We start from the raw sequence: 25,099 nt of genomic DNA, 5'->3' as shown, positions 1-25,099 counted from the left end.
CGAGACGCCGAGATGAGCTACCATGGATTTTGAAGCAAGCACAGGTGATTGATTGCCTCTGGGTCATATGATAACCCAGCGTCACCCCAGTTCTCACCTACCTCTTCATAGTTCCTTGACAGAAAGCCAAGTTCTTCTTTTAGGCTTTCTATTTGACTCTCCAGATCCATTTTTGTCAAATTAGCTTCATCAATGACTTTATACAGAGAGTTAATTTCCTCTTCTGCTGCCTTTCGAAATGGCTGCTCATTTTCATACCTGCAGATAAAGGAACTTAATCAGCATCGTTGGGTAAAAAAAAGGGAAAAAAACGATCAGATTATAAATGTTGCCAGTGAGCCAATTATGTAATAGTTAGACAATGAATGCTAAAAGATATCATTCCAGCAGTTTTGAGGCACTGTTAGTGTAACTGTCACACATTGATTTATTAAAATGAAAGCAACGGCGGCCAACTTCTCATAACCTGGCTTAGTGGGGTGCCTGCCTCATGGGGTATTTGAAGCATAGAGCTCTAAGGGAAGCTTCTTCAGGAGTTCAAATCCAGGCTAGGGGATTCTGGTACGCTCATCATTAACCTTTGCCCTTGATTGGTCCTCTTTTCACCCGAGGATCCTTTAACAAAGCTTACTCAGTATCTGTGAAGTACCAAGCTACTATCTCCAACGAGCTCATGTGAAATTCCAGAACAGTGGCTGCAAACCCAAATGCCTTCAGGTGCCAAGTGAAGAATGTGGATGAGAGACCTGGCTGGGGAGTGGTGGGGACTGAAGTGCTCAGGACAGCCCATATTTCACCTAAAGGGGGCGCTGTTGATCAGCTCCTTCTCGTTGCTCCTGTGTGGGAAGCAGACTGGGACAGGTGTTCCAGTTCTTTTCAACAGAAACGGAAAAGCTGGATTTATATGTAAAATATCCAGAGTTTAAACATTTTTTAATTTATACAATAACACACATGCACACACACGCACATGTACAGACACACTCAAATCTGAAAACTACCTACTCTGAATTTTTTTAACCCAGTTCGCAAAATCTCTGGTTTGTACAGTTCTAAAAACTACCCAACATCTTTGCCAGTTTCTCCCAGTGTCACACCTTTCCTTCCATGGCCTTCTGCCCATCCGTACCACTCAGCCAAATTTCACACCTTACCTTCATTCTTCCATAGAGGGGAGAGATCTCACGCGTCTCATACCAGAAAGCGTCTTAGAATTTTAAGGTTTTTGTTGTTGTTGTTGTTAGCTGCTGTGGAGTTGACCCTCAACTCGTGGTGACCCCATGCACACTGGAACAAAACACTGTCCAGTCCTGTGCCATCCCCACAATCGTTTGTGGATCGGATTGTTATTATTTATAGGGGTTTCACTGGCTGATTTTTGGAAGTAGATCAGCAGGCTTTTCTTCCTAATCCATCTTAGTCTGGAAGCTCCACTGAAACTTGTTCAGGATCGTAGCAACATGCAAGTCTCCAAAGACAGATGAGTGGTGGCTGCACATGAGGTGCATTGGCTGGGAATCAAACCCTGGTCTCCTGCATGGAAGGCGAGAATTCTACCTCTGAACTACCAATGTCCTCTTAAAAAACTTTAGAGTCCAACTATTGAAATCTTACTGAGTGACAATCCCTTGACGGCATTCCTGATAGGTGATCACGTAGCCTATGCTTGAATACCTTCAGTGTTGGGGAACTCATCATCACTCAAGGCAACAATTCCATTTTTGGACAGCTCTAATTATTTAAAATATTTTTCCTCCAAGAACTTAAGTCTCCATTCTTCTAAGAGTCTGAGTTCTACTGTCTGGAACATCCAAAGTCAGTCTAATCTTGCCCTCCTTCCGGCAGTCCTACAAATATGGTCCCTATGTTACTCTCTCCCTTTTCTCCCCCACCCCAACCCTTTTCTTTCTCAGGTTAAACATTCCCAGTTCCTTCCTCCATTCCTCAGATGACTTGGTTTCCATGTCCCTTCTCATCGAGGGCAGGGACTATGACCTTCTCATCTTTGTATTCCTAGTACCCAGCTCCAGGCTTAAGATATGTTTGTGGAATGATTAGAGGTGCTCTGATAGGTCTATGTCCTTTAGAATGTGACAGAGAACTGGATGCAAAACTTCAGACGTTGCTTGATGAATTCTGAGTCCCCTGGAACTGTCTGCTTCTTTGTTTAAACCTTCTAATCCTATTCATCATGGACCCTAAGGTTTGTTTTGTGGGTCTTGTTTGTCTGCTCATTTGACTTGTACCAGGTGTATCCGCTGCTGACTGATATTGTGCCTCCTGTCATTAGAACCCCTAGGCATTTTTCACAAGGACTGCTTTAAGCACAGTCTCCTGTACTCTCTGGGTGCACCTGGTATTTGAACCCTAAGTACCAAACCCAAACCCACTGCCGTGCCTCTCATAGTGACCCTATGGGACAGAGTAGCACCACCCGGTAGGGTTTCCAAGGCTGTAAATCTACAGAAGCAGACTGCTACGTCTTTCTCCCGTGGAGCAGCTGGTGGGATCAAACTACCAACCTTTCGGTTAGCAGCTGAGCGCTTTAACCACTGTGCCACCAGGGCTCCTTGAACCCTAAGTAGGAGTTCATATTTACCCTTTTTCAGTTTCATCAGCCCATTGCTCCAGTGTGTTGCGGTCATTTTGAATCCTGATTCTATCATTCTACTCTTCGCTTCCCCTCCTATCTTTGTATCACCTGCCATTTTGCCACACCTGCCTTTATTCACCTTGCAGGTAAAAATGTTTAAAATAGTCAAAATGAAGGACCAAGGCCAGAGCTCTGTGGCGTACCACCAGAGACTTCCCTCAGAATTGGGCCTGTCCCTTTTAACTGGCATTCTGGGGATGGTTTCTGAAGCATTTTTTCAGTACCCTTTATGTAGGATTAGATTTTATACTCAAAGATATACTTTATGAAGGTTGTATGCTTATTAATGTTTAATCCTTTGGAAACAATTCCTGTCCCTCTAAACCCACCCAAGCCAAATCCACTGCCTTAGGACACAGTAGAACTGCCCATAGGATTTCCAAGGCCTTAAGTCTTTACGGAAGCAGACTGCCTCATCTTTCTCCAGCTGGTGAGTTCAAACTGCTGACCTTTCAGTTAAGAGCCAAGAGTTTAACCACTGCATCACCAGAGCTCCTTCTATCCCTGTAGCTGAAATGAAAACCCGCCCATATGACCTGGGATTGGGCCCTGTAGACCCAAGCTGGAAGAATCCCCTTAACGCCTCTGGAGTCCTGTTTGGCTCACCTCTCCAGGGATCCTGGTCCCTGCCAGGATATACTCCCTTCAGCATCACAAGAAGTCTTAGGTACCCTACTGTTATGGACTGAATTGTGTCCCATAAAACTATGCATTGGCATCCTAACCCCTATATGCATGGATGTAATCTGGAAATAGGGTTTTCTTTGTTATGTTAATGAGGCCACATCAGTGCAGGGTGTGTCTTAAACCAATCACTTTTGAGATATAAAAGGAGCAGATTAAGCAGGGAAGCAAGCAAGCACAGGCGGAGAAAGATGGATGCCATGTGGAGATCACCAAGGAACTGAGAAAGAGAAGTTGAAAGGAAACAAGGACATTCCCCCAGAGCTGACAGAGAGAGAAGGGCTTCCTCTAGAGCTGGCGTCCCAAATTCGGACTTACAGCCTCCTAAACTATGAGAAAATAAACTTCTGTTCATTAAAGCCACCCAGCTGGGATATCTCTGTTATAGCAACGCTAGATAACTAAGACACCGACAGACCTGTTTTTTTTTGGAATCCGTCTAAGGGTTTGGAATACCTCTGTGATATCCCCAAGGCTGCTGTTAAGCTTTTCGCTTTCTCTTGCTATATACTCTTTCCGGTTTCCCCTCTATTATTAAGTCTTCAATTAGCACTTCTGTGCTTGTGACACCCAAACTGTCTTGACCCGCAGGCCACTCCAGCCCAGCCTCTCCAGTGACCTCCCCTAATGTTTGCTTTGGTTGCTTCACCATCATCAGCTCAAACTTAGCTTGCTCAAAACCAAACTCATTACCTACCCCTCCCCACAAGAAGCTTTAGACAAGCTTTCCCTCCCCAGTTTTCTACCGCAGTAAATAGAACCACAAGTCTTCTAAATAACCCAGGTTCAAAACCTGCAACTTAGCTTCGCCTTCTCTTTCAAGCTGTACCCTTTTCTTTTCAGGCGGTATATGTAGATAATTGTCAAACTGTGCCAATTATTTCTTTGACTTGTCCCTTAAATCTGCCCACTGCTACCATCCCAGGCAGGCCCTTGTCAACTCATGCCTGACCTATGGTGTCCTCCCCTTTGTCTTCCCAGACCTACAGCATTATCCCCAGACTGACTGTTCTTAACCACAAGTCACTTCTCTGCTCAGAAGCCTTACGTGTCATTTTATGATCCCTCAATAATCTGATCTCCCCTTACCTTTCCAACCACTAATCTCCAATACAGAACCTGCCCTTCCATCAGCCCAGTCCCTTCACTCCCAGTGTGTCAGCTCATACGCCCTGCTTCTCCTTTCCCCCAATATAAAGCTAAAATCTGGTCACGATGGGGCCGGCTGCTCAAATCCCTCTTCTGGGTCTCCCCTGCTCTCAGGGTAATTTCCAGACTCTTTGGTAACTAGTTCTCAAGCCTCATCAGTTATCCCTCCTTCATTTACTCCATATGTAGTGGTTTTAACAAGCTATTGAAATTCCACTACTGCTCCTTGCTTTCTTGTGTCTTCCTGCCTTTGCACACGTTGTCCCCTCTGCCTGGGAAGTCGCCCCTCCTTTATTTGCCTGGTCAACTCCTACTTGGGCTTTAGTACTCAAATCAGGCATCACCTGGCCTGGTCAAGGGTCCCCATCTCACCTGTACTCGTCTCAATGGTGGCACGTTCCTCTGTAATGCCATTGTCTGTTTACTCCTCTGTCTTTGCCACTAAACTGTGAGCTACTTGAGGTCAGGGGCCATGTCTGATACGCTTCATTCCCAGTACCTAGCATGGGGCCTGGCATCAAGCAGACGTTCAAATTATTAGTGAATGTATTTATTCATTCAACAAATATTTGTTCAACATCTCTCTTGGGCCTGGCACTGTTATAGGTGGTGGTGATACAATGGGGAACAAAGGAGACCAAGCCCCTGCTTTCACTGAGTTGCATTCTGCTTTGTTGAATGACTGCACAAATGTATGTACGATTGAATAAAGGCATAAATGAAAACATGAATGAATGAGTGGAAGAAATTTCAGTTCAGGTCTGTCTTAGTTTCTTAGTGCTGCTGTAATAGAAATACCACAAGTGGGTGACTTTAAAAAACAGAAATTTATTTTCTCACAGTTTAGGAGGCTAGAAGCCCAAATTAAGGGCACTAGCTCCAGGGCAAGGCTCTCTCTGTCTGCTCTAGGGGGAAAATTCTTGTCTCAGCTTCTCTAGCGTTCTTCTTGGCATTCCTTAGAGATCTCCTGATGGCATCTATCTCCCCCCATTCAGTGCCTAAACCAAAACCAAACCCAACCCATTGCCGTCAAGTTGATTCTGACTCATAGTGACCCTATAGGACAGAATAGAACTGTCCCATACGGTTTCCGAGGAGCCGCTGGTGGATTCGAACTGCTGATCATTTTGTTTAGCAGCCGAGCTCTTAATCACTGCACCACCAGGGCTCCTTCAGTGCCTAATTTGCTGTTTTATAATCTCAAACATGATTGGCTTAAGACACACCCTACACTGATATGGCCTCATTAACATAACAAAGACAACCCTATTCCCAAATGGGGTTACATCCACAGGTATAAAACCCTTAAAATGAAACCCATTGCCATTGAGTAGATTCTGACTCATAGTGACCCTATAGGACAGAGTAGAACTGCCCCATAGGGTTTCCAAGGAGTGGCTAGTGGATTCGAACTGCTGACCTTTTGGTTAGCAGCCGAGCTCTTAACCACTAAGCCACCAGGGCTCCTCCACAGGTATAGGGGTTAGGATTTACAACAAAATTTTTGAGGAACACAATTCAATCCATAACAAGGTCTTACCTTAATTTTACACAATCAAATTTTATCTTAAATTTAGTGCAAATGGTTTCATGTCTGCTGGTTTTTATCTTTAATTGTACAATGAACTGTCAGTGGCTGGGTGATGTCTCCACTTCTTTATGGTCCTGTGATCTTGGCTAGCACAGTGCCGTGCAACCCAGAAGCCCTGGCTGCCTGAGAGTTGCCTTGGCCCCAGAGTGGCCCCTAGTGGAGGTCCATTTAGCAGATGGAGAAACAAAGTGATGTAGGGTGTGATGGGGTGGTAGGGATTCTCCTTCTCATCACAATACCCTTCTTATCATAAGAGATTATGGGGTCAGTCTTCCCCAAAGACCTCCAATTAAATGCCTTTATTCTTTTGTCTTTACCAATTTACGGAAACGTTCCTTCGAATAACAATCCCAATCACCCATCCATTTGTTTAACTTCCAGGATGTCCTTCCCCACAGGATAATCTCAGAATTACTGTGTTCATCCATAAAAGAGTCTTCTTCATTTTGCTTCTCCCTTAGACCAGTGTTTCCCAACTTCACTTGCCTTTATGATTTTGCTCTAAATGCCTGTCTCCGGTGCCATCATTTACTTAACATTTTCCCTTAAATTTATAGGTACTTAAAAAGTACATTTTAAATAAATAAATTTTTAAAGTTGTTTATATTATTATAAACTTGCTACTATAAATGGTGCTATTATAAGTGAGAAAACAGTCTCATGGATTATAAACAGAAGGTAACTATACATAACTATTAAAAACAAAATGCTTATCCTTGTGGATTAAATGATCTGCATCAGCAGTATAACACACCACACTCTAGGAAACTCTGTATTAGACTTCAGAGAAGTGATTCTCAAGCCCGGATGCAAATTGAGACCACCTGGTGAACTTCCAAAAATACTGAGGCCGGGGTCCTAACCCCAAGGATCTTGACAATTAGTCTGTGGGGCTTGTGCACTGACATTTTAAGTGCCCCTAGTAATTCCAATGTGCAGTCATGGCTGAGAATCATTTGTCTAAACCAGTGGTTCTCAAAGTGTGGTACCAGGACCAGCAGCATCAGCATCACCAGGAACTTGTTATAAATGTACATTCTTGGGCCCCACCCCAGGTGTGCTGAATCAGAGACTTTGGGGGTGGGCCCAGCAATCTGTGTTTTCTATAAGTCCCCCACCCCGCCAGGTGACTCTAATGCATACTAGAGTTTGAGAACCCCTGCTCTAAACCAAGCCCTTGGGACCTTGTTTGTGTATATAAGGAGGGGTTGAGCTAGGCGATCTTGGCTCTGAATTCTCTGGGACCTTTGTTATCCCACCCCAGCCTTCCCTGAGGTTGAGGGTAAATGATGCAGACTCCAGGAAAGCATCCCAGGAATCCAGGAGTATGGAGGGGCTGTCCTTTTTGCAGTAGAGCATTAAAACAAACAAACAAAAAAACAGCTGTCATGCAGTCAATTTTGACTCATGGTGACCCCATGTGTCAGAGTAGAAATGTGCTCCATACAGTTTTCAATGGCTGATTTTTTGAAAGTAGACAGCCATGACTTTCTTCTGAGGCTCCTCTGGGTAGACTCGAATCACCAAACTTTCAGATAACAGCCGAGTGTATTTTAACCATTTGCACCACCCAGTAGAGCTTTACCTCTCTTTAAAGTTGTCTGCACCCGCCTGGATATTCTCCATCAGCAGCATGAGCCGGGCATTTTCCAAGATAGACTCGCCCACCTAGAATGATCACGCACACCAAAGGAGACAAGGTCACTGGGGAAATCTTCTGTCACTTACCCCCCAGTTTATGTTCTGGGTTACTCAGAGCACCTTTCTTACAGCAAATGTTTTTAGAATTGTGTCTCTCTCAAAAAAGGGGAAGCAGATAAACAAACAATAAATTAGCACAAAATATGATGTCTTCTAAAAGTTTTTAGGGTTGGATTTTTGGAGCAAAAAGATAATTCAAAGGTAGACGTGTTCACTGTCACAGGGGTGAGATTTCCGTTCTCTAGGGAAGAGCTTCTGGCTCCTTAAATGATACTTCTCTGGCCTTAGTGGCTTTTAACATCTGGTCATAGACTTAGAGTGATTGCATTTTCAGCCATCTCTCTGCTTTTCCAGAACTGTATGACTCTAAATATGGTAAACCAAACCAAACCAAACCCATTGCCATCAAGTCAATTCCAATTCATAGTGACCCTATAGGACAGAGTAGAACTGCCCCATAGGGTTTCTAAGGAGCACCTGGTGGATTCAAACTGCCGACCTTTTGGTTAGCAGCCAAACTCTTAACCACTACACCACCAGGGTTTCCCCTACATATGGTAGAGGATACCAAAACCAGTTGCTGTTGAGTCAACTCTGACCCGAGGTGACCCCATGTGTGTCAGGCCTTTTTTCTGAGGCACCTCTGGGTGGACTTGAACTTTCAACCTTTCGGTTGCAGCCAAGCTCATTAAATGTTCACACCACCCAGTGACTCCATGGTAGTGGGTGTTGTTGTTGTTGATTGCCATCAAGTTGATTCCGACTCATAGCGACCCTATAGGATAGGGTAGAACTGTTCCATAGGGTTTCCAAGGAGCAGCTAGTGGATTCAAATTGCTGACCTTTTGGTTAGCAGCCTAAGTATTTAACCTCTTCACCCCCAGGGCTCCATGGTAGTACCTTCTAGGAGGCTCATGCAGTGCTAGGGTTCTGGGGAGCTGGAGACCTTTCTGCTTTAGCTGTTGTTGAATAACAACCAGGGGTTTATTCCATCCTCAAGTGGAGGCTAATTGCAGGCCTTGACTTGCCAAAGTACAGCTTGCTGGCTGTGCTACTGCTTCATGGATAGGGATCCTAAAATAAACCAACAGTCTCCACCATTCAGCCATTGAGACTCCATCACTGTTCTCTCCCAGTAGCCTTCAGCTTAGCAGAAGCAACATCCTCTCCCGCGTTAGTGGCTCATTGGCCTCTTGGCTGTAGAAAAGGCCAGTCAGGCGGTATTATGAGAGGTAGGGTCCTGGCTGAGCGTTAGCACAGGGTGGCCAAGAAGGTGGAGACCAAAAGTAAAGCTTGCGGTGGCTGCAGGCTGCAATGGAGCAGGGAACATCCTTGTTACTACCTGGGAAAACTTTCATGAAATCTTCCCCAGGGCTGAGGACAGGAAGGGAATTGGGAAAGGAAGCCGTGTTTACTAAGCACCTACAGATGTGCCCAGCTGTGTGCTGGAGCTGGCTTGTGCTGGCTTGTATGGACTTGCGAGAGCTGATTGTTAAATTTTCAGGAGTTTTGTGCCCTGGTTGTTAAACACAGCCATTGTCAAAAATTAAATCATGCAAACTTAACATTAAACAAATTATATTAGAAACAAAGGTAATAATATTCAAAATTCATTGCTCACAAATTGTTTTACTATTCTCTCTGTTCATGAGAGGTTATTTGTTTCTATTGTATCTGTATGGTGGAAACACTACTTAATGGTGAGCTGTTGTACATCTCTTCCAAGCTCTGCATTCAGTGACAGCATGTTGGTGGCTTGAAATCAGCCATGGTGAGAGTATTTACACCAGGGAAATTGGAAAACACTAAGTTTTTTATTCCTGGGGACCCACTTGTTAAACAGATACCAAATTGTTGACTGTGCCCCACACACTGAACTAGATACTTAACATTCATGACTCATTCAATGCCTCTGCATTTTACAGATGATGATGCTGAGGCTCAGAGAGCTTTGCCCAAAATCACACAGCTGGAAAGTGGCAGAGCCAGAATGCCAAATGAGGTCAATGTGGCTTGAAAGTGTGCATATTTTTGAAATCAGCTTTGGAACCTAAAAGGCACATTGGACTCAAGAGAGAGACTGTGTTTTGGAGGATTGTGTTCTACCTTTTTCCTGTCACGTAGAACAGCCAGGACTCCTGGTTCTTGTGTGGGCTATATCATGAAGATACAGAGAAGTCTTCTCTAGTGGGTATGAGGCTGCTAAACCACACCACACCATATCACATCATCTCCCACTCCAGATCTAGAGCCTTCATTTCAGAGCCCATAAGCTGAGAAGAGTTGGAGGCAGACCTGTGCGTCCAGCTTTGAGTATGCCAAGGACTTGTACTGCTGAGAATTTTGCAGTCAAGCCCCAGAGCAGAAAGATCTTTTGTATTTGAAACCACAAGAGATGTTCATTAATTGTCTGGTCCTCTATGATTTATGGTTGAAGTGGATGCAAGTTCACTTTGCCTCACAGATCAAATTTTCTTTCCCAGGGAAAAGGTAATAAAAACACTGAATGTAAGATGTGCAGTCACTAGGCCGATGCTATGAAGACAAGTATACTTATTCATAACCCTGGAACCGCTCCTGCCCTCCTTTCTATTGGAAAAAAGGTATAAACTAATACTCCCTGTCAAGGGTAAACGTGAAAGGTGAGCAGGCTGGCAGCTTGCTGCATGGCATGATGGGAGGTGCACCGAGGAGGTCCTCTCCTCCAACTCTCGCTCCTTCCAGCCCAAACAGAGCCTGTGATTGCACCACCAGTGCTAAGACAACGCAGGTCTCCTGTTGAAAAGACCCATTGTTTGCCAGAGCAGCATTAGTGTGAATTGCTATGTGAGATCGGTGGCCTTGAGGGAGTGGGATTCAGGACCAGTAAGTTTTGATGGAAAGAGAAAGGAGATACCTTCGTAGCTTAATATTCTGCCCAGGGAGGGTAGCCTGGGTTGAGGAGCAGGCGAGTGGGCAGCTAGAGGTCAAGGTAGGTCATGGGGTATGTTCGGGTTGGAAGGGGTGGCCACCGGCTATGCCAGTTGAAACTGCTCTCAGCTTGTCATGAAGCGGTCTCAGTTGACTTCCCCAGTGCTATCTTCCTCTGCTCCTCAGCACCGAGGCTTCCTTTAGCATGTTTTATACGAGTCGTTCTCAAAGTGTGGTCCCTGGGCCAGCAGCATCAGCATCACCTGAGAACTTGTAAGAAATGCAAATTCTCAGACCTTACCTCAGATCTATGCATTGGCATCCCTGAGAATGGGTCCCAGCAATCTGTGTGGGTGTGTTTTAACAAGCTTTCCAGGGTATTCTGATGCATGCTCAACTTTGAGAACTGCTGCTTTGTACAGACCTGCCTTCCAGCTTATTTATGCTGCCTCTCATGCTGCACCTGGAGCTCATGTCCTTGAAGGTGCTATTGCCCACATTTAGAACATTCCACACACCTGAACCCTTGATGCCTGAGAAATCCTACCTCACGTTAGTGCTCACCTCAAATATGGCTTCCTCTACAAAGTCTGTTTATTCATTCGTTCTTGCCTTAATTTCTTCAGAACTTAATTATTGTCTACTCTGTGTCAGGCTCTGTGCTGGCTGTTGGGGAATCAGCAGCTATTGTAGGAGATGAGATTCAAAAGGTAGGCAAGGGCCAGATCATGGAGGGGAGGTCTAGGAGACAATAGCAGGAGGTAGGATTTCCTGAGAAGCCACTGAAAGATTTTGAGCAGGGCACAGATGTGATCTGATTTGTGTATTAAGTAGATCCCTCTGACTGCTGTGGGAAGGGTGGATGCTGGAGGGGCAGAAGGGGATACCATGGGACCAGAAAGGAGGCTCTTGCAATAGTCCAGGGAGAGAAGCTAGTGGCTTTGACTCAGGTGGTTGTAGGGAAGGTGGAGAGAAGCAGACAGGTTTAAAACCTATTTGGAGAGATGGAACAGATAGTTTTTGGTGATAGAATAGTCGTGGGAAGATTTCTTGTTGTTGTCAGGTGCTGTCTAGTCGGTTCTGATTCATGGAGGCCCTATGTGCAATAGAATGAAACACTGCTGGGTCCTGCACTATCCTCACAATTGTTGCTATGTTTGAGCTCATTATTGTAGCCATTGTGTCAATCCATCTAGTCGAACGTCTTCCTCTTTTTTGCTGACCCTCTGCTTACCAAGCATCATGTCCTTCTCCAGGGACTGGTCCCTCCTGATAACATGTCCAAAATACATGAGACAAAGTCTCACCATCCTCACTTCCAAGGAGCATTCTGGCTGTATTTCCTCCAAGACAGACTTGTTCATTCTTCTAGAAGTCCATGGTATACGCAATATTCTTCGCCAACACCATGATTCAAAGGCATCAATTCTTCTGTTTTCCTTACTCATTGTCTTGCTTTCGCATGCGTATGAGGCGACTGAAAATATCATGGCTTGGGTCAGGCACACTTTAGTTCTCAAATTGACGTCTTTGCTTTTCAACATTTTAAGAGATCTTTTGCAGCTGATTTTCCCAATGCAGTATGTCGTTTGATATCTTGTCTGCTGCTTCCATGGCCGTTGATTGTGGATCCAAGTAGAATGAAATCCTTGACAACTTCAATCTTTTCTCCATTTATCATAATTTTGCTTATTGGTCCATTTGTGATGATTTTTGTTTTCTTTATGTTGAGGTGTAATCCATACTGAAGGCTGTAGTCTTTGATCTTCTTCAGAAAGTGTTTCAAGTCCTCTTAGCTTTCAGCAGGCAAGGTTGTGTTTTCATCTGCATATTTCAGGTTGTTAATGAGTCTTCCTCCAATTCTGATACCGAGTTCTTCTTCGTATAGTCAAACTTCTTGGATTACTTGCTCAGCATACAGATTGAATAAGTATGGTGAAAAGGATACAACCCTGACACACACCTTTCCTGATTTTAAACCATGCAATATCTCCTTGTTCTTTTCAAACGACTACCTCTTGTACAGGTTCCTCATGAGCACAATTAAGTGTTCTGGAATTCCCATTCTTTGCAATGTTATCCATAATTTTTTATGATCCACACAGTCAAATGTACTTGCATAGTCAATAAAACACAGGTAAACATCTTTCTGGTATTCTCTGCTTTTAGCCAAGATCCATCTGAGATCTACAACGATATCCTCCTCCATGTCGTCTTCTGAACCTGGCTTGAATTTCTGGCAGTTCCCTGTCAATGTACCGCTGCAATCATTTTTTGAATTATCATTGGAAAATTTTTACTTGTGTGTGATATTAAGGATATTGTTTGATAATTTCCGCATTCTGTTGGATCACTTTTCTTTGGAATGGGCACGTATATGGATCTTTTCCAGTTGGTTGGCCAGGTAGCTGTCTTCCAAATTTCTTGGCATAGACGAGTGAGCACCTCCACCCTGCTGGCAGTTGAAATCCTGGTGGCATAACTTCCAGTGTTATAGCAACATACAAGCCCCCAGAGTACAACAACCTGACAGATGCATGGTGGGTGGGAAGAGTAAGGGAAAAGAATCAAGGATGAGCCATAGGCTTTTAACCTGAGCTCCTGGAGCCTTTGCTGATTCTCTTCCTCCCTCTTGGATCATTCCTGCATCTGAATTGCATCCCACCCTGGTGACACATTATCCCTGTCTTACCACACTTATTATAAATGTTTTGCAGACAATGACAGTTTTTTCTTATTCTTGGGACCTGGTGCCTCCACTCACCAGCTTGGACCAGTTACTTAGGGTAAGTAACTTGACTTTGAGTTTCCTTAGCTATAAAATGAGGATAATAATATCCCCTACCACCTAGAGAAGCTGTGATAATTAAATGGGCCAATGAATGTAAAGCACTCAGCAGACTGCCTGGCACAGAGTCAGTATGCCATGAATGGTCACCATCATTACTATTTTTATTTGTCTTTGTACGGAGCAGTTGTTAAATGACCGTCAAATTCAATTTGATGGGTTGGTGCAGTCTGGCACAGTTCCTGCTTCACTCATTTTGAATGCGCACACGGTTGAATGAAGACTTCCATCTGGTGGCTTGATATTTTTTTCTTTCAGAATTTCCTGTCCATAGCTACTTGAAAAGCCCAGCTCACTGGTCCTCTGATGATGAGGATTTTATCCCTTCCTACTGCAGTCTTCACTGTGGATGTAGTTATTAAAATAAATGGAGCTGTGGCCAGGTGAGGAGTTGATCAGCATTGTGTTTAAAAGGCAAGGACAATCAGCATTTCTAAAAGGGTTATCATTTGGGCCTGTCATGGGTTGAATTGTGTCTCCCAAAAATATGTGTCAACTTGACTAGTCCATAACTCCCAGTGATGTGTGATTGTCCACCATTTTGTCATCTGATGTGATTTTCCTGTGTGTTGTGAATCCTACCTCTATGATGTTAATGAGGCATGATTTGTAGCAGTTATGTTAATGAGGCAGGACTCAGTCTACAAGATTAGTTTGTTTCAAGCCAATCTCTTTTGAGATATAAAAGAGAGGAGCGAGCAGAGAGACAGGGGGATCTCATACCACCAAGAAGCAAGAGCCAGGAGAACAGTGTGCCCTTTTGGACCCGGAGTCCCTGTGCTGAGAAGCTCCTTGACCAGGGAAAATTGGTGACAAGGACCTTCCCCCAGAGCAGACAGAGAGAGAAAGCCTTCCCCTGGAGCTGGCGCCCTGAATTTGGACTTCTATCCTCCTAGACTGTGAGAGAATAAATTTCTCTTTGTTAAAGCCATCCACTTGTGGTATTTCTGTTATAACAGCACTAGATAACCAAGACAGGGCCCAAGTGTACAATTTATGCTTTATTTGATGTTGAAAATATTGGCATCCTAGCAGCTAAAACTGCAGGCCTGGGGAGGAGGTAGGAACGGCTGGGCTCCTGGGAAATTCATCTTAGCTGGTGCAGCGGCAAGATGCAAGATCCCCTTTGGAAGCCCTTCTCATGCTTATCTGACACTCAAGTTTAGGACAGATGCTCAGCAGAACTTATTTCTGTCAATAAGTGAACACAAACTTATTATCTGTCCATAGCACCCAGTGATACTGCAAAGACCACCATCTTAGCAAGTCCAACAGATGCTTCTCTGCTCTCATCTTGATCTTCCAGCTGCATTTGTCACAGAAGATGTACTTTTCTCTCTTGCTTCCATGACCCCACTCTCTCCAGCTCTTCGTTCTACCTCACTGACCATTCTTTCTCAGTTTCCTTTGCTAGGCCTTTCTCCTTTATCTGACCTTTAAATGCTAGACTTTCTCAGTATTGGGTTTTAGGTTCCTTCTCTTTATCTGCACCCTTTCCCTAAGTGATCTGATCTAATCACATGGACTTAAATATCATCTATGTGATAATGATGTATGTGTATATCGATATCTATGTATCTGTGTATTGATATCTATCCATCCATCCACCTATCTATGTATCTATCTATCTGTCTGTCTATCTATCTATGTTGTTTTTAAGTGTTGTTGAGTCAGTTCCAAGTCATAGCGACCCTATGTACAACACACACTGCCTGGTCCTGTGCCATCCTCACAATCGTTGTTATGCTTGAGCCCATTGTTGCAGCCACTGTGTCAATCCATCTCGTTGACGGTCTTCCTCTCTTTGCTGACCCTCTACTTTACCAAGCATGATGTCCTTCTCCAGGGACTGGTCCCTCCTGATAACATGTCCAAAGTATGTGAGATAAAGTCTTGCCATTCTCACTTCTAAGGAGCATTCTGGCTGTACTTCTCCCAAGACAAGATTCGTTCATTCTTCTGGCAGTTCATGGTATATTCAATATTCTTTGCCAACACCACAATTCAAAGGCATCAATTCTTCTTTGGTCTTCCTTATTCATTGCCCAGCTTTTGCATTCATATGAGGCAATTGAAAACACCATGGCTTGGGTCAGATGCACCTTAGTTCTTAGAGCTATATACAATCTAGCTCAGAACTTTCCTGTCAACTCCAGACTTGCATATTCACTCCCTTAACATTTCTCCACTTGGCTGTTTCTCAGACATCTCAAATTTAACATGTTCCAAAATGGGATTGTTTTCAAAACTTTCCTTTCCTTACCCTCTTTAATCCTCTCCATTTCAGTAAATAGCCCCACCATCTACCCAGTTGCTTAGACAGTAATTAGGGAGTCATCTTGACACCTCACTTTCTTTCATCTCCCATATCTAATCCAATACCAAGTCTAGTCAATTCTACCTCCACAATGTGCCTTAAATCCATGTACTTCTCTCCATCTCCACTGACATCACCCTGGTACAAATCACCATCATGCTCTCCTATACCACAGCAACATCCTCCCATCCCCCTGCTTCTGTTTCCTCTGCTCCATTCTCTATCCTCTTCAAATCAGATCATGTCACTCCTTGACCCCAATTAAAACTCTTCAAGAGGTGTCTCTTGTGGGTAGAATAAAATGCAGACTTCTTAACAGTGGCTTTCAAATGGCTTGTCAATCATCCTTTTGCTCACGAGGCTCCAGCCGTTCTGAATTCTGGTCTTTCTGGGCCACACCAGTCTCTTTCCTTCCTTAAGTCCTTAGCATATGTTGACACCTCTGCCTGGACCCCTCCTTCTCTCTTCTTTGCACGGACGGCTCCACCATCTTTAAATGGCACTCACATCCCTGACCACTTTACCTGAAATAAAACCTCCCCTTTACTGTCCCCCTCTCTGCCTTGTTAGCTTTTCTTTAAAACACTTACCATAGCTTGTAATTATTATTACTTTTTACTTACTGGTTTACTAGTTATTTTCTCTGTATTTGCCACCATAATATGAACTCCTTGAGGTCAGGCACTGCCTTTCTGTCTTGTTCGTTGTTCCATTCCTGGTACAGTGCCTGGCCAATAGGCATCAGTTGAACGAATGAGCCCAGCGATAGTGCCAGAGTCTTCATGGAGAACCAAAGCAGGGTAGACCTGGTACCTACCCTCAGGCTGATCACAACCTGAGAATCACCTCTGACACCTCCCTCTCCCTCATCTCCCAAGTAAACAAAAACCTACCAACTCATCACATAGATGTGCCTTAAATCCATTCCAACCCCATTATCCAGCCTTGATTCAATCCTTAATCACCTCTTTTCTGGTTTAACCTGACAGTTGTTACCTGGGGAACAGAAAATAAGAAGCCCAAGTACAGTGAATTAAGGTTGCATTGGAAAGTGGAGTTAGGGAAAATGTCATCAAGTAATGAAGCTCAGCTATCTCAGAGACACTTCACCCAGGTACAGTCTCGGCCACTGGGTGTCCAAGGAAAATCAGGGACCCTGTGAGCTAAGGTTGGGTCTCACTCAGGAGGGCCCAAACAATGGACACTTCTGAGTCTGTACTGCAAATAAGCCTTGACCTCACCATCAAACTGTGCTCTGGCTGAAGAGAGAGTGTGTTCGTAGGAGTGAAGTGAGCATGGAGTGGGAGTCAGACTGGTGGGTGGTGTTCATCACCATTGTTTGCAGACAGGAATACCCTGTTCCCCCAGAGGAGCTTTGATGAGAACAAAGTTCCTTAGGCCTCACCTTCCCAGTGAGCCTCTCCACCCCTCTGAGTTCTGGTTCTGGGCTCACTTAGCATCTGCTTCCCAGCTAGCTACCCTGGAAGTAGAGAGGGCTTGCTTTGGACAGCAGGTGCCAGTGCCAGACACTAAAGAGGTTTAACCACCACTGTACATTAATAAGGCCCCTGGGTGGTGCAAACAGTTTGTGCTTGACTGCTAACTGAAAGGTTGGTGGGTCAAATCCACCCAGTGGCACTGCGGAAGAAAGGCCTAGAAATCTACTTCTGTAAGATTATAACCCTGTGGAGCACAGTTCTACTCTGACACACATGGGGTCGCCATGAGTCAGAATTGACTCAACGGCAATGGGTTTGGTTTTTTGTTTGGTACGTTAATAAGGTGGTTCTGGTGTATGTGTCAGACACTGAAGAGTTTGTTTGTCATGAGCCAGCCCTCAGGGCCTAATTTCCTCTGATGCTCTGACAAAATCTAAGTTTTGAGCATCAGGCGCATCAAGGTACAGTCACCAGGGGAAGCTCTGTTTGGGCAACCAGCTGATCTCCTCTGCCTGTATAACATCGCTCTCTGTCTCTGCTTTCTATATTTGGAGCATCTGCTTTCCAACCTCCCATCCCCTTTTCCATGGGAACGAACTTTCTAAGATGAAAATTTGAATGCCTCATTCGCTGGAAAAAAACCTTCCCGAGTTCCCTATGTTTCATGAGTTCTTTAGCCTAGCACACACACAGACCCCTTGTAATTTGGCCCTTGCCCATCACCTTATCTCTTCCACCCCCCCCACCCACCCCCACCATGGACTGAACTATTTTCTGAACAGACTCAAGCCTTTCCAGCCCCCAGGCCTTTACTCATGTCACACCCTAACCATGCCATCCTGCCTCTATTCTTTCCTTTTTTGCCAAGTGAACTCCTACCCATCCTTCAAAACCCTGCTCAGGCCACCCCTTCTGAGAAGCCACCTGAGCCTCCAGGCTGGGATGGACATCCTCTGTACTCCTCATAGCCCCTCAAAGCAGTTGCCATACTGTATTTTATTCTGATCTTTTTCTGTCTTTCTCCACCCCTGACCTGTGTGCTCCTTGGGACAAGGATCGCCTCTCATTTCTGTCTCCTCAGCACCCAGCCCAGTGCCTGGCATATTGTAGGTGCTCAATAAATATTTGTTAGCTAAGTAAATGAAGCAGGATAGCTGAGGAGAGGAAACTAAAACAAAACAATGGCAAACATATAAAGCAAAACATAATTAGATGTGTAGAACTAAGTATAAAGTGCCTGAGAAGCAGAACGCAAATTTTAGAACCAAACTTTCTTCATAAATCCCAAAATAAAAGCAACCAAACAAATGAAACGCAAATATTTTTAAAGCATTTACTATGTAGTATTCCCATGCTAAGCCCTTCATAGGCATGACTTTATTCAATCCTCACAATAACCCAATGTGATAGGTCATGCAAAATGGACGTACACTAGTTATTCCCATTATACAGATAAGGAAACTGAGACCAAGAGAGTTTAAGTAATTTACCCACTGTACTAAGTGGCTAAGCTAGAACTTAAACACAGATCTGTCTGACTCTACAGCTCTTTTTGTCTTTTAAAAAAACTTATTAAGGGAAATTTCAATTTATAAAGATGGAGGGACTAGAATAATGACTCCCCCCACCCATTACCCTGCTTTAAAAATAATAATCTCACAGTCCAATTTTTTGTTAATCTTTATTTCTACCAACTCCTACCCCTACCTCTGAGATTATTATGCATCAATCGCAGACAGTGATTGTTCTCTTTATTTTTTAGTTATTGTTCTTTAATTAAAGAAATGATTAAAGTAATAGACGCATTTCATTAAAAATTTAAATGATACTGAAGATCTTATAAGATCCCTGTGTGGGGCAGATGGTTTGCACTCGACTACTAATCTAAGGGTTGGTAGTTCAAACCCACCCAGTGGCACCATGGAAGAAAGGCCTGGTGATCTGCTTCCATAAAGATTACAGCCAAGAAAACCCTATGAAGCAGTTCTACTCTGTAACACATGGGGTCACTATGAGTTGGAATCGACTCAACGGCAATGGGTTGGGCTTTGTTTTTTGGAAGACCTTATAAAGAAAAATCTTTCCCTGTCCTCACATCCTATCCCCGTGCCCTACCTCCCTGCAGCTTCAGGTTTGCATTTGTCCACAGCTTACTCCAGCCACAGAGTTTCCAGCCACAGATATCATCTATTGAATTCCAAGGTCACAGATGAAGATTTAACTCTCTCACACCCCTCTTCCCTTTCCCCTTGCTGGCTAGCTTGGTAACTTTATATAATAAAGCTCTGTTTCTTGCTGCATCAATTACAGACAGGTTTTTTTTCTTGCACACACTCTCTCACTTATAATCACAGCTGTTTTATTTTCTAAGGTCAAAAAGGAAGACAAAAAACAGTTTAATTACTAACCTATTCTACTGACACCTGTATAAAATATATATTCTTTCTGCTAAGAATTACAATGTAGGTGCCCCGGCTGTCGGAAGTGAACGGGTAGGTAGCCAAATTATTGTTTTATTTCCCAACTAAGCATCCTCAAACCTGCAGCATAATGTCAACTATTTGATTATTTTTCACAGTGCTACCTTCTCCAGGGCAGGTCTGCAACACCAATGCTCTACCATCTTGCGTTACTACCTATGTTGGAATCGTGATCCTAACATTAAATCAGCTCAGTTCCCTCTCTTGTAAAATGGGGCAGCTTTACTGCTAGAGTACCAGGCACATGTTGTTGTTAGATGATGTCGAATTGGCCCCCCTGACTCATGGCGACTCCATGCACAACAGAATAGGACAGTTGTGATCCATAGGATTTTCACTGGCTGATTTTTGGAAGTAGATTACCAGGACTTTCTTCCTAGTCTGTCTTAGTCTGGAAGCTCCTCTGAAACCTGTTTCACATCATAGTTACACTCAAGCCTCCTCTGATAGGTGGTTGCTGCACTTGAGGTGCATTAGCTGGGAACTGAACCCACGTCTCCTGCATGGAAGGCGAAAATTCTGCCACTGAACTACCATTGCCCTCACTAGGCACGTAGTTTTTATGTTTTTCTTCTTTTTTATTTGATGTGTAGGATTGTTAGTTTCCTTTGTGGTTACCTTAATATTTACCTCTATTTTTCTAAGTTTAAACCAATCTTTTATTTCTTGATATCACCTTGACTTCCTCTCTATATGAAAGTTCTATGACTACATTATTTAGTCCCTCTTTTTTGTTTTAATGTTGTCATCTTTTACATATTGACATCTCTTTTTCCCTATTTTCAGTGTTTGAGCTTTGATTTATTTTTGTGACTTCCCTATCTGGGTTGATATCTGGTTGTTCTGTCCTGTGTTCTACTCTTGGGTTATTATCTGATGTTACTGATTTTCTAACTGGAGGAGGACTCCCTTTAGTATTTCTTGTAATTTTGGTGTGGTTTTTGCAAATTCCCTTAACTTCTGTTTATCTGGAAATAACCTAATTTCACCATCATATTTGAGAGACAGTTTTGCTGGATATAAATTCTTGGCTAGCAATTTTTTTTTCTTTCAAGGCTTTATGTATGTCATCCCATTGCCTTCTTGCCTGCATGGTTTCTGCTGAGTAGTCTGAGCTTATTCTTATTCACTCTCCTTTGTAGATAACTTATCATTTATCCCTAGCCACTCTTAAAATTCTCTCTTTATCTTTGGTTTTGGCAAGTTTGATGATAACATGTCTTGGTGACTTTCTTTTGGGATCTACCCTGTGTGGGGTTCAATGAGCTTCTTGGATAGATATCTTCTCGTCTTTCATGAAATCAGGGAAGTTTTCTGCCAACAAATCTTCAACAATTCTCTCTGTATTTTCTGTTATCCCCCCTGTTCTGGTACATCAGTCACTCGTAGGTTATTCCTCTTGATAGAGTCCCACATAATTCTTAGGGTTTCTTCATTTTTTTAAATTCTTTTATCTGATTTTTACTCAAATAAATTGTTGTCAAGTGCTTTATCTTCAATCTCACTAATTCTGAGTTCCATTGCCTCAATTCTCCTCCTATGACCTTGTCTTGAGTTGTCTAATTCTGAAATTTTACTGTTAATCTTTTGGATTTTTATTTGCTGTCTTTCTATGGATTCTTGCAGCCTGTTAAATTTGTCATTATGCTCTTGTATAACCTTCTTAAGTTCCTCTGTTGCTTTGTCTGTGTGTTTCTTGGCTTGGTCTGTGTTTTGAATGATCTCCTTCCTGATCTCTTGAAGAGTTCTGTATATTAATCTTTTGAATTCTACTTCCGGTAACTCCAAGACCTTCTCTTCCTCCAGGAGGTTTCTTGGTTCTTTGTTTTGGTCACTTGCTGAAGCCATCAAAGTCTGCCTCTTTATGTGATTTGATATTGACTGTTGTCTCCAAGCCATCAATAAGTTATTATATTTATTTATTTTATGTTTGCTTACTGTGTCCTATCTTCCTGTTTTGTTTTGTTTTGATATGCCCAAATAGGTTGGTTATGTGATCTACTTTGGTTATTGGTGTCTTTGAAGCTCTCACCTCCTATCACCAGGTGGTTAGAGCTGTTACTAGGTATGTGAACCCAGGAGTCTGTCTACTTTTCTTGTGTGGATTCAGCCCATGTGTCCAGGCCATTGGTCACTAAGTATGTGGTGCAGGCTCTCACCTACAGTCCTAGATGGGCAGGGCTATGTAGGGGTGATTGGAGTAGACACAGGTATCTGGCTGCAGTAGGGCGTCATGTGCTGAGCAAGGCAGGGGGCTGACAGCTGTCCCTGAGTGCCTGGGTGTAAGGCATGTCCCTGTTCCCTAGTGTGCATAGGTGGGTGTGTTTTGCAGTTGGACTTTGGGCATCCAATGCTGTTGGCTGTAAGGACTAGGAGGCACCACTTATTCTCGAACCCCTGTGGCAGATAGCTAGGTGGAGTAGGTGGAGCCACCAGTCCTCAGGCCCCTGATGTGGGTAGGTGAGAACCCTGTTTAATGGGCAGGGCAGTGTCAAATGTCACAAATCTGCCACTCCCCCTTAGCTGTTGCAGTTGAAAATAGGCCTCAGGTATATACCCTGTTATACTGTGCTAATGAGGGCCTATGATGTTGAAATGGGCCCACACAGGTCTAGGCAGTGGTGAAAGGCATTCAAAGTCCATGGACCCCTTATGCCTGTGCCTAGGCAAAGGGGCTGTGCCTACCCTGAGTTCCCGGCTTAAGGGAGCTGGCAGATTATTTTTCCTGTTTGTTAATTTGTTCCCTCTCCAAAGCCAGGAGAATGGCTCAGGTCGTGAAACGGGTCCCACTTCTGACCCAGGGGCATGGCAATCGCTGAAGCCGGACCAGGACCTGAGCAAGCAGGGAGGGGGTGGGTAAATGGGAGAGAGTACTTCCCAGAAGGGGGAAGGATTTTTTTGATCCTGCACAGTAGGTTAAATGCTTGCACTTAACTTTTGCAGATTCAGTGATGCTTCTCCCTGGTTCAGGAAGCTGGAGCAGACTCTCTGACACTGGGTTTCTCCTGGTGTGGAAAACGCATCCCAAGCACTACTGCTTTGTTAGCCCATGTGTGCCAGCCAATCCAGCCTGCAGGGTGCTGGCCAGGTCAGGTCTGGCAAATCCTCGCTGCTTCTGAACTGTCTCTCCCTCCCCTTGTCACTCAGTCCAACTCATCAACTTTGTCTTTGATGTTCAGGGCACCAAGTTTGTCATATATAATCAATTCACTTGTTTTGTCGGGTCTTTGTTGTAAGAGGGATCACAAGAAGTGGCTGACAACTCTACCATCTTTGCCTCACCAGGCATACATTATCTCTTAAATGATGTTTGTTAAATGAATGAATAAGTGATGTACATTTAAGGAGCTGAATATATGAAACAATGAGAAACCAATTCACAAGCATTAGTTAAAGTCCAACAATACCAAGGGAGGTGAGGAGATGAATCAAGCTGTGTTCTCACGCACTGTTGGTGGGAGCATACATTGGTATAGCAACTTTGGAGACAATTGGCAATACCATATAAAAGGCAAAGATGGGCACAGACTTAGACACAGCCATTCTACACCAGCTATTGACCTAGAGCAGAGGTCAGAAACTTTTCTATAAAGGGTCAGACAGTAAATGTTTTAGGCTTTGTGGGTCTATATTTCAATGGCACAACTCTACCCCTGTAGAGTGAAAGCAGCCATAGAAGATTTGTACACAAATGGGCGTGGCTGTGTTCTAATAAAGTTTATTTGCAAAAAACAGGTGTCTGGCCAGATTTAGCCCACCTATAGTTTGGCTGGAGCCCTGGTGTCACACTGGTTTAGCGTTCAGCTGCTAATCAGAAGGTCGGCAGTTCGAGTCCACCAGCTGCTCCTTGGAAACCCTATGGGGCATTCTACTCAGTCCTATAGGGTCACTAAGAGTTGGAATTGACTCGATGGCAATGGGTTGTTTGTTTTGTTATATAGTTTACCCACCCCTGACTAAAGAAACTGTCCTATATGTTCATGAGAATGTTTATGCGCCCTCTTGTTTCTGATGGAGTCCCTGGGTGGTGCAAACAGTTAACGTGCCAAACTACTAACTAAAAGGTTAGAGGTTTAAGTCTATCCAGAGGTGCCTTGGAAGAAAGGCCTGGCAATCTACTTCTGAAAAATCAGCCATTGAAAATCCTCTGGAGCAGACTTCTACCTGACACACATGGGGTTGCCATGAATTAGAACTGACTTGATGACAACTGTTTTTTTTTTTTCTTTCTTGTTTCTGATGGAGGAAGATTGGAAGAAACTTATGTCCATCAACAGAGAAATTCATAACCTGTGGTATAATACAATGAGATGCTGCATATATCAACATGGATAAATCTCGAAAACACAATGAGGAGTGAAGAAATAAAGTTGCAGAAGTAAACAGTACGATAAAACTTGATGTAAAGTTTAAAATCATGCAAAATAATCCTACATGCATATATAGTAAAAGTAGAACAACATTTGTGGGAATGATAAATGCAAATTTAGAGCAAATTTGACATTTGGGGAGGGAAATTGAATCAGGATGGAGCACCATGGGGTTTCAATGGTATCTGAAATCTTTTATTTTGAGTTAAAAATAAAAGGCCTGCAGCAGGTAACACTGAGTTGACAACTGCGTATTAGGTACTCTTTTTATAGTTTTGAAATATTTCATAATTAAGAAGAAAAAATGAGATAAACAAAACCAAGTAGGAAAACAAGAAGCTAGCACAGTGGCTGGCACATAGAAGCCCCCTAGAGAGAGACTGGCTGGGGCAGGTTAGATGGAGAAGGTAGATCTGAGAAGGGTAGGAAATGAATGAGTGGAGAGAAAGGGAGAACTTCTGTTGTTAGGTGCTGTTGAGTCGATTCTGACCCGTAGGGACCCCATGTGACAGAGTAGAACTGCCCGATAGGGTATTCCAGGCTGTAATCTTTATAGGAGCAGATTGCCAGGTCTTTCTTCCACAGAGCAGCTCGAGAAAAATGAAAAGTCACATACAGAGGAGAAACAGTAAGACTAAGCTTGGATTATTCAGCAGAAAACCATGCAGGCAAGAAGACAATGGGACGACATATATAAAACCTTGAAAGAAAAAGATTGCCAGCCAAGACTAATATATCCTGAAAAACTCTGGTTCAAATATGACGGTGAAATCAGGACATTTCCAGAAAAACAGAAATTAAGGGACTATGTAAAAACCAAACCAAACTTACAAGAATTATTAAAGGGAGTCCTTTGGTCTGAGAACAAACATCAGACCACAGGCTGACTCTAGGACGCAAGATTGTACCAGCCAGATACCAACCTAGGAAATTAACTCTCAAGGACTATCCAAAACC

At 43.6% G+C, this 25,099-nt stretch overlaps 1 protein-coding gene across 1 annotated transcript in view; it reads right to left on the bottom strand.

The window, feature by feature from the left end:
• Window positions 1-25,099, bottom strand: part of BFSP2 (beaded filament structural protein 2) — an 88,893-nt gene that overhangs the window by 30,844 nt on the left and 32,950 nt on the right. The window contains exons 2-3 of the mRNA XM_004381452.3: window positions 7,663-7,745; window positions 102-258 (exon numbers count right to left, since the gene is read on the bottom strand). Coding sequence (XP_004381509.1) covers window positions 102-258; window positions 7,663-7,745 — 240 coding nt within the window. The remainder of the gene's footprint in view (window positions 1-101; window positions 259-7,662; window positions 7,746-25,099) is intronic.

Source organism: Trichechus manatus, unplaced genomic scaffold (genome assembly GCF_000243295.1).
Source record: "Trichechus manatus latirostris isolate Lorelei unplaced genomic scaffold, TriManLat1.0 scaffold00084, whole genome shotgun sequence".
In the NCBI taxonomy this organism is placed as follows: domain Eukaryota; kingdom Metazoa; phylum Chordata; class Mammalia; order Sirenia; family Trichechidae; genus Trichechus; species Trichechus manatus.
This window is presented reverse-complemented; position numbering and strand designations above follow the sequence as displayed.